Genomic DNA, 10,213 nt, shown 5'->3' with positions numbered 1-10,213 from the left:
AAAAAAGAACTGAAGCTCAGCTATCATTTTTGGAAGGTCTAATAAGTTAATAACTTGATAAATAAGTAGCCCTAGGGCTACTGTCCCGTTCAACCCCTAATCAAAATTCAGGGGAAGTTTTTTCATTTCCTGCTCCATGAGTAGCCTCAGAACATGTATGTGCTCAAGCACTTGACAGAGCCTTTATGCCTCAATGCCAGATACCATGGAAGCTCATTCATCCAAATGACATAGAGGACATTGCATTCATTTGGCTAAACTAGGGTTTGGCTAGTTTAATACACTTGGTCCTGGCCAAAAGACATGACCCCATTTTAGATACACCAAGTTTCTGGATAATCATGTTTTTTATTAGCCTTCATGTAAGGCTTTGACAATGACATCACAGGCTTCAATTAATTTGCTCAGGGAGTGCCCTGTGGATGTTCTCATAAGAGGCCTTTTCCTAGTTTCTGAAATCTTGCATAAGCAAATGTGCATTCTTTCTACAACTACACTTTCAGTTCTCTGCAGGCAAAGATCAACAAAATGAAAATGTAGCGAGGGTAACACATTCTTGATCCTGTTTTCCTGTGAATACCCAGTGATATCAGGAAGGTACTGGTGCAACAGAAAAAATCCATCAAGGAAACCCTTTTCCAACATTTGAGTTCATCACTATTCTGTGTCTTGCCATCTACCCGTGCACAAACGAGCATGCACACTTGCCCTATGCAGTGATAATCCAGGCAGCTACGAACAACTTGGTTCATGTATCAGAACAGGCAAAGTTACAGCAGCAGGGGGATGAACACAACGTGGAGAGCAATAACACCGTGCAGATAGGGTGAGGAAGGAAAGCGGGTGCAATGGTGAGCCCAAGTGGACGCCCAGGTGGAGCACAGAGCAGAGCAGTGCCTGCACCCTTGCTGTGAGGCTCCCTCCCTCCAGCCTTACCCACAGCTGTACCACCACAACTGAGGGACGCTAAGCATGGCTTCCTCCCTCCCAGGACAAGCACAGGGAAAGGCTTTGTCTCAGGCTCTTTTCTGAGCTGCTCCAGAGGCAGCACAGCAACATTTTACCCCTTACTCAGGGGTTGGCAGCTTCCCTAAGCACACAGCAACAGCAAGTGGGCTGTTTTCTAACGTGCCCTAATACTTACCAAGCAAAATTCCTGTTTATCAAACACAAGCTTCACTCCCATACTGCTATAAAGCAGCCATTCTTTCCCACGTATGTCAAGGCTTTACACTCAAGCCCTTCACCTTTCCTCAGTAGGTGTGGGCAAACAGCACAGTGAGAGCCAAGAGGGATGTTGCCCACTGGCACCGTGCCATCACTTCCCAGGGCAGTAAACCTCTCTGACAGTGCAAGTCCTCAGAATTGTGGCACTTGGACCACGGCAGTTGCCCTGACATTACTACTGGCTTGGGCTCAAGGGGGAGGCAGGAGCCCTGCAGGGTGAAGGCCACAATAATACGGAAGCAGCGTAGAGTAATGAACACAGCACTCACGAACACACAAAACTTTATCTGTCCAGAGTCACCTCACAGTAGATGTATGGAAAGGAGCTACCACGATGAGGCCTCAGTGCTGGCTCTCATCTTAGGTGCTGCCACAAGACAGACATCACAACCAGCACCAGTGGGCTCAGTTCTCCTATGGCATGGTGGCACTGTCTTCACCTCACTGCTGTGGTCTCCAAAAATCTTCCTTTATCAAGCAAAACCCACGTAGTCAGGCTTTCTGCAGTCAGGGAGATGTGTGGAACAACAATTTTCTCCTCAAAGAGGAACTGCAAGTGCTGATATTTTCCAGCTTTTCACCATGACAAGCCACAGGGACCCAACGACAGCAAGCAGAGGTTAGTGCTCAAAGCCACAGCCAGGAAGGGCAAGAACCTACCACAGCCTCCAGCCTAATCCCACTTTCAAATTGAGAAGGTAACATCTACTGAACTCGCATGGAACAATTAACACACTAACGGCCTCATTTTCACTCAAAGTTAGATGTTCTTCAGCATCATAAAGCATTTAGTTGAAAAGCACAGAAAACAATACCAAAATAGTGACTTTTGCCCTGTGTTCAAATTCAGCCATAAAGCTTCATTAAAACAGAAAAATTGCCCAGCTCAAATTAGACAGAGACCCATTTTACGACACAGCAGTTATTCCCCAGTCTGGAGGCAAGAGGCTCTGACTCACGAAACAAACAGCACCCAACCGTGAGCGACCCAATCTCAACATCAACTGCAAGACACAGATTTACTCTTCTTTCTTTACTTTCTTTACTTTTCTTTACTTTCTTTTACTTACATCTTAACAACTCAGACAAAAGACAAGAATGCCATACTGTACGTGTCTCAATGATCTGATCTGGCTTTAACATCTGTACAGGCACACAATCTTTCCAAAGTAGGAATTCACTCTGGGCCTCTCTTCTGAGATCAAAAATACACCCGGAAAACATCTCCTTACAAATCCTGCTTGATCTCCTCAGCCTGCAAGGGGAACTCACGTATCAGAACGTCCTATGTGCAGATGTACTCCAAAATCCCTCCACAGAACAGCACTATAAAATCTTGTCGTCGCAAACTCCCACTCAAAACACTGACGCAAACAGCAGAAGGCAGCAAGAAGCCCAAAGAGTGATTGAGCAGCCAAGCGAGCTGCCTCAGAAATGGCCAATTCTCTGAACAAGAAGCTAACAACAGGCCGACGGGCCATTTGCCGCAGGGCCCGCGCAGCGCGAGGCAAGCTGGCTGCTATCAGTTACTACTGCCATATAAATACCACACAGAAATACTACCTGAGCATCTGTTTGCAAACACAGCCACCGTTCACATGAGCATGAGTCACTTCTGTCAGTGGCTCTGGGAGTTAATGCTCCGGTAAAAGGGCTCTGGGTTGAGCTCACACGAACTCCTAACCTCAATGGAAATTCTCACGTGCAAGGTCAAAAGCAAGCCCCAGGATTTAAACACAAACTCTCCGCAAAAACTGACACCTTCAGGGAGCACAGGGAGAATAAAGGAAAGATTTCAGCAAGGATTTAAATCTCAGAACCAGGCAGCACGGAACGTATACCAAAAGAGCAGCTAAATCCCAATACTACTTGTATCACTGGAGGAAGGAAGGCAGAGTGCAGAGTACCCATGGAGGCTTCCCTGAGCCATTCTGTTTAAGTAGGAGGAAAAAAAAAAAAGCTTTCTAGTAACATTAAACACACCTCACCTCCCACAATAGAGGTGGGAGAGTCAGAGCACCTGATGTAAAAACAAATATTCTAGGGACAGTATGGGCTTGACCCCAGTTCTTCTAATCCACCATCCCTCCTCTGGTACCCTCTTGAGAAAAATGGTTCCTTCCTGCTTATGAGAAACAATTGTTTTTTTATATTCATCACAAAATAGTATTATTCGTTTTCCATTGTTGCTGGAGGCGTTCGGAGTCTACATAGCTTTTTCAATACAGCATTCCACACTACCATAGCTTTAAAAGAAAATATGTACCCATTGGAAAAGACACTTTTCTGCTTTCTGCTTTTGCCTTTTCTGGTAATTATGAATGACATGTTTGCAATTTCCCAGATTTAAGAAATATGAAATTATTTCGCAGTCATCCTTCTTTTGTCCTTTTATTTTAATACTTAAATTTCCATTTTGAGGAGGAGGGGCACTGCCGTAGCTTTGAATCAGTTCAATGTGTCCCAAATCACTGCACTAGAACTTTGCTTCACTCATTTCCAAATCGAAACACTTAACTAAAGACCAGAAAATTTATATTCCCTTGCATTATGAATAATGGCGTGCTGTGTACACTATGCAGGTTTCAGTTCTGAAGAAAAATAAAGCTAAGATCTGGTATGGAAGCATATAACAATGCAATTTTCTACTTACTCTAGAATTCATAATGGAGTATTCCGCGGTTGCATATGCATGGGTAGACTCCTGCATCCATATTTTGCTGCTTGGAGACCACCGAGTACAAAGACCAGCTCTCCATTGGAGACGCAACATTCTACCCATTCGCATTTGCTTCCTTTTGTGAAGACTTTCCAACGAACTCTGGACTCAGAGAATGCAACTCTCACTCAAGGAAGGTCTCAAATACACAGTTACTGGAAAACTAACAGGACTATCTGTGTGAAGACTTAAACACTGCCAACTGAGACTCCCTAACTGCAACTCTGGAAACAAGCGATGCACAATATCTTCTCTACAATCGTGAACAAAAGTGCCACTAGCTCAAAAGATATAAATATGCTCTTCCTTTAAGATGAATATGGCTAACACAATTACAAACAGCACTGTATGCAAGGGAGACTCTTCATTCTCACTATCACACAAGTTCACTCAGTCTAGCCTATCTCCCATGTTCCTGGGTATGTAACTTAAAAGTTTTAACTCCTGCACAATTTGACCAGAGCTTCAAGACAATCTCCTTTGCAAGCAGAAATGGGGAAACAAGTGTCATATTCGGAATACGCGTTCACTAAATACTTGGCTTAATGTCAGAGTTCAGCTGTACTGGAAGATGCGTGCAGTATCTTTGCACCCTGTGCCAGGTATGTTTTCTCTCACTCCCGCCTGTGAAGGGGAAAGCATCCCACTTGCTTAATAAACTGCACTACATTAAGGGCAATGGAATCCACATCCTGTCTCAAAAACTTGCCTCTTAGATCTCAAAACTCTACCACTTGGAATTCAATGCTCCTTTTGAAAGTAAGCCTACATTTGAGATTTATTACTGGATTTTTCCAAAATTAAAGACCTCGCTCTGACTAAAAACATTTCTCATTTTTTAATTATTTCCTAAGGTGTCAAATGAAACTATTTTAAGGATTGCTGGAAAGATACTGGCTTACATCTGTCATGTTTCAACAGTTTTGAAGAGAAAAGGAAATATTAACATAACACATTTTGTCACATTAGATAATGTCATAACTAAACAATTTAGAACTTGCAAACAGAACACTCATACTGCATACGTCTTCGCCAGTTTTTCAGAAGTAATGAGCCTCAGCTGTGAAAGGGTCTCGCTTCATAAGGTATGCAATAAATCATTATCGGAGTGAACCCAGCTCCCATGTTGTTCGTTTTTGACTGCAATTATTAACACCTCATGGGATTTCACACAAATGTTTAGGTTAAGAAAATAGTTAAGTGTATTTTTATTCACATGAAGTTATTACACACTATTAATGTTTCTCCTAGCCACTTGTGAATTTAAACGTACTTTTTGATCAGAGCAGAAGTTGCAAGTAACACGCTTGGTGGGAAAACATGAGAGCAATTCTGCCCCTTTGTATTAGGCAACTTAGCCTTGTAAAGTCTGACTTTGCAGAAGGAGTTTTATTTTTGAGGGGGGAGTAAAACAGCAGGCTCTAATAAGCAGTTAATTATCAGAGTAGAAAGTAAGCAGATTTCAGATCTGGACGGTAAAGTTCCAAAACAGCTTTGAAAAGTCAATCCTATTTCTGGCACCCTGAAGCTGTATGTCAGAGTCTTGCAGGGCTGAGCAATGCATCTACATATCATACCGTAAAAGAGCAAGTACTCACATGCCCTTGATCGTCAAGTTCATTATTGGTGAGCTTTAGTTTGTCAAAGCTGATCACTTGTCTCATCCACGTCTCCCCGGAGGCAGGTGAATCAGGGTGAATATAAACACGAGGCGGTACCGGGGAGTCAGCGTTGCCGGCCACCATCCACTTCGAGCTATGATAAACATACCTGCAAAAAGAAAGCAAACATCTATCACCACAAAACCTGGAATTTTTTATCAGACCCAGTCTGAATTAATACATTAAGGTCCATACAACTACAGCAAGAGCCCATCAATTAACTAGCATGAAAGCAAAATAAACGCGATTGTTTTAATTCCAAAGGACAGGTACGTTATGTGAAAGAGGAAGGTTAAAAAACTGTGCTGTCATTGAAAATCAGTCTTCCTAAAGCTCGTAATAGCCTTTACGCTAGCCTCTATGCTGAGGTTTAAGCTGGTGTCAAGTCATTGACTACTACAGCTCCACTCTGAAAAAGCATCAGCAAACAGGGCAGAATACAGTCCTTCATTTATCAAATCAAGTAGAAATTCCATATTTGGAAGATTTAACATGTTGAGTCTAGTATAGGAGTCTATAAATAAAAAACATTGAAGGGAAAGAACATTATGATTATGAAAAACAATGAAGCTATATCAAACTATGCTCTAGATATTTCTGCAAGACCATCTTATTTTCCTGAAAACTATCACAGAAAGTCTTGAAAATGAAAAAATACAGCTTGTATTTCATTTGATAGGCCAGTGCTGACCAAATCTCTTTCTCGTATAAGGAGTGCCTGCTTTGGTAAAAAATTTATTTTGAAAGCAGATACTTCATAGGGCAATTAAAAAAAGCGCTAAATAAAAATGCTGAGGTCTCTTTTTCCAACTACAGTAAAATTCCTGTGAATCAGTCACATTTTTTTAAAAATTCATGAAAGAGTATCATACGTTTGTACAATTTGGTTCCAAAGTAGAAAAATCTAAACAACGATCAGAAGTTAAAATGATCCAATGCACACATCCCTTCATACAGCTCCTATCAAGCTGTAAAAGTAAAATCTAGTACAGCGGTAAAATCCTCCCCCAGATCCTATCTGGAGACAAGCTCTCAATCCTAAACCATGCAGTCAACTGTTCTGACATTTCACCATTTATTTTATATTTGCTGTTTTATAATATATATATTTTTTTCCTACAAAAGTAAATAATATTCTGAATATTTTATGTTTATGATAATAGGTTAAACTTCCTAATATTTACAGTGAGGTCCAATTTTGCTAGAAATCTAGACCTAGGTTCAATTTTCTTCATTCCTGTGTAGTTTTGCTATCTGCTATGACAGTTGAAGTCTAGGCTCGGAGTAAGGCTGCTATTGCATCTGCAAGACAATCAGCTTTCAAAGCCATATGAGCAGCACAAGTTAAATAAGGTAGAAATAGATGAATGTATAGACTGCATACCAAACAATGAGAATGGGAATCAAGAAAAACAGTAACATCCAGTAGGAAAATTAAAGACATGGTACTCAAATATGACTGCAGAAATTTAAGTTTGCCAACTACAACAATACTGCCCAGCGCACAACATTAAGTTTCTTCACTTATCTGGGGATCCCATGTCTCATTGTGCAGACAGTGCAGACCAGCATGAAAGTATTGATTTTAAACACAGTTCACTTTAAACAACTCATACACAGCATAACTTTTTTTAATACGAACATTTTTGTTCAATTTGAACTATTTACTTTCTCTTCCTCTGAGTTAAGAAGGTGCTCAGACCTTTTAGGAAGAAAATGGTCCTTAGACCACTAAGTAAATGCAACACTAAGTTTTTATTTCAGCTGCACCGCTCTGTTCCAAGGGTAGGAAAAAAATAAAAAGCCATTTCTCCCCTACAATACAGCCAGAAAAGTTTTGTGCACGGACATGCTCAGCATTTCTACCTGCACCTTGCTGAAAAACAAAATCAAAAGCAGTAGTAAGAAACTGCTTATATACCGCATGAGAAAAGGGCAAAATTACAGTCGGAGAGGTAAGGACATGCAAAAAACATAGGGTGCTGTTTGTTTAGGAAACGAGGCATTCCTGATGAACCAACCTTTTAGTTTTAGTCTGAAGTATTCTGACTTCTACAATTAAATCAGCAGTGGTTTCCCATAAATTACACTAAGTATGGGGTTGAAACAATCAAAACAGCATTAGTAGGGGCCCACTTCTGTCTCCACTGAACCACTTGGCTGCACGGAGAGTGGGAGCACGTTTGTAAAGCACAACACACAAATATCCCCAAGTCACAGTGACTACTGCGGGCCCAATCCTGCTACCACTGCAACAGGAGCAGGGCTTCAACACAGCCCAACACACTCTCTGGAACTACAGCTGCCTTCGCAGCAGTCACAGCGTTAGCACATCATTCCTACTCTCAAATGCTGGAAGAACAACTACTTTTGTTCATCATACTATATTTCAGATGCCATCTATTTTTTTAAATAGTAATTGGAAACACTACCCCTTGTGAATCTAAGCAGACAAATATCTCAGTGATAAACTGCTACTGAAGTAAACAAAAGAATCATTTCAAAGCACGACCAAGAAAGCTCGTGCACATTACATTCTATCGCCATTCAGTCAGAGGTTAATGCTAGAATGTTTTCTTGTTATTGCCATTTAACGCTAGAAAATGGAGCATTTTCCTATCTATGTGTTAACAGGAATTAATTTCCAGTGACATGATGAGGAATAACACAAGAGAACAGGATAACCGTACCACAAGCACGGTCTGCAAAAGCAAAGGATGGAGTGCTTGTCCACAGCACATGTACCGCATGAGCCAAAGGTACACAGAGCTCCAGCGACACTCCAGTTAATTCTGCACACTTGGCACATTGATTTTTTTTTTTTTAAACATCCCAGTTTGATAACAGGAATCTGAAGGAGAGCTGAACGCCACTTTCTGCTAATTTATATGCTGTTAATATTGCCTTGCAATAGCTAGGATCCCCAAGGCGCACATCGTAGGTCTTCTACCTGAAAGCCACCGTACCTGTATCTTTTGTTATCCACTGGCACAATATCCATGGCGATGTAATACTGCTGATGGGGGTCTAAACCTGAGATCTTCACCCTCATTGCGGGAAACATCCGCCTGAACATGGAAAGAGAAAGGTCATTTTTAATGCAAAACAGAGTGGGGAAGGGCTGTTTAGGACAAGGAACTGCTTCGTGGGATTTTCCTTGTTCTTCCCTTTAGCCCACTGAGTCCTTTCTGCCGATTCTAGTTACACAGCCATGAAACGGCCCATTCGATATGTCAAAACAGATTTCAGAAGTGCATTCACTTGAACAATGCTCCGTATGTTTTGGGATACGCTTTGGGAGTACAACTATTACCACATCATTTCAGCTTTATTGTTAGACAGTAAATCATTTTGTTTTGAGGCTGCATTTCAGCATTGCGCACACTCGATACCCGTTAGCTAGAAATGTATTTCTGGAGCATCGCAGCTCACAGCAGTGCAAACTGCCAGTTGTGCCAACTGACAGCAGCAAACGGCGCACTGGACCTCAGCACACTGCAAAGCAGGGTCTGCAGTGACACAGCCCAAACGCTGTGAGGATGCAGTTATAAGCCCAATGTGCTATGCCATAACCGAACAATATGGTCTTTATTGAGACGGACTTCCTGTCTGCAGCCTGCTAAGGTAAAGCGCAACGGCTGCTCTGCCTTTGAGAGGTACAGTAAAACTTCTTTATTGGAAGCAGAAACGGGCGTACGGGCAACTCTGAAAAAAATACGTTTGCAATCCACATCCTTCTGGAGAGAAAATGGAGTAATTACCTGGTGTTGTCGTTTCAGTACAAAAACGCATTTCTTATTTCAGCCTGTGCTTGACACGGCTTTTATCAAGAAAGTTCATTCTTGATGCTAACGAAGAAAACATTGCAACACTGTACTGACTGCAAGCAAATGGGAATGACTTTATGAGCCCTATCAGCCCGAAAGCCTTTCTGATTTATTATTTGCAGCTCTTTAAGAAAAAAAAAAATCAATTAGAAGTCGGTACTGGAAAGGAAAGCCCTGTGTCTTTTATTTCTGAAAACCCCGACGGTAACTGCCCACCGTCGGGCAGCGCACTGCCGCTGCGATGCACCTGTAAGGTACAAAAGAGCCCACTGCCCGGGCTCCCTAAGACAAATGTTGCTTTGTGCTGCTTGAGACTGCGTTTCCATCATTAATAAAGCCCCTCTGAACACTCAGAAGGTAGCATATGGATCCAATAAAATATGTTTTTGTAATTTCTAATAAGTTCAGATCCGCTTATACTATCCAGATTTTGGCCATCTGTACGCACTGGGAAGGGGAAAAGTTTCCCTTCCGAAGGGCAAAGCGCGCAGACCTCATCCCAACGAGTGGGGAAGCCCGAACGCCTACAGCCGGGGCCGTCTCCCTGCGCCGTACATCCACTTCCTCGGCGCAATCCCACCCGCGGAGACACCCCGGCTCGGCCCGGGCTACTCGGCTGTCCGGGTGCCGTTACCTGCCCGCCTTGGTGATGATCATCTCGGTGCCGATCTCGTGGAAGCGCTTCCAGAGCTCGGCGCCCTGCAGCTCAACGCGCGGCGCCTGGGGCGCGGGCAGAGGCGAGGCGGGCCCGGAGCCCTTCGAGGAGCCGCCGCCGGGCG

General features: G+C 42.7%; 1 protein-coding gene across 1 annotated transcript in view; it reads right to left on the bottom strand.

The window, feature by feature from the left end:
• TBX18 (T-box transcription factor 18) overlaps window positions 1-10,175 on the bottom strand; it is a 44,987-nt gene extending 34,812 nt beyond the window's left edge. The window contains exons 1-3 of the mRNA XM_019613115.1: window positions 10,069-10,175; window positions 8,574-8,675; window positions 5,545-5,716 (exon numbers count right to left, since the gene is read on the bottom strand). Coding sequence (XP_019468660.1) covers window positions 5,545-5,716; window positions 8,574-8,675; window positions 10,069-10,091 — 297 coding nt within the window. The 5' untranslated portion in view covers window positions 10,092-10,175. The remainder of the gene's footprint in view (window positions 1-5,544; window positions 5,717-8,573; window positions 8,676-10,068) is intronic.
• Window positions 10,176-10,213: the final 38 nt, after the last annotated feature.

This window comes from Meleagris gallopavo, chromosome 2 (assembly GCF_000146605.3).
Source record: "Meleagris gallopavo isolate NT-WF06-2002-E0010 breed Aviagen turkey brand Nicholas breeding stock chromosome 2, Turkey_5.1, whole genome shotgun sequence".
Lineage (NCBI taxonomy): Eukaryota > Metazoa > Chordata > Aves > Galliformes > Phasianidae > Meleagris > Meleagris gallopavo.
Note: the sequence above shows the minus strand (reverse complement) of the source record. Positions and strands in the feature narration are given on the sequence as shown.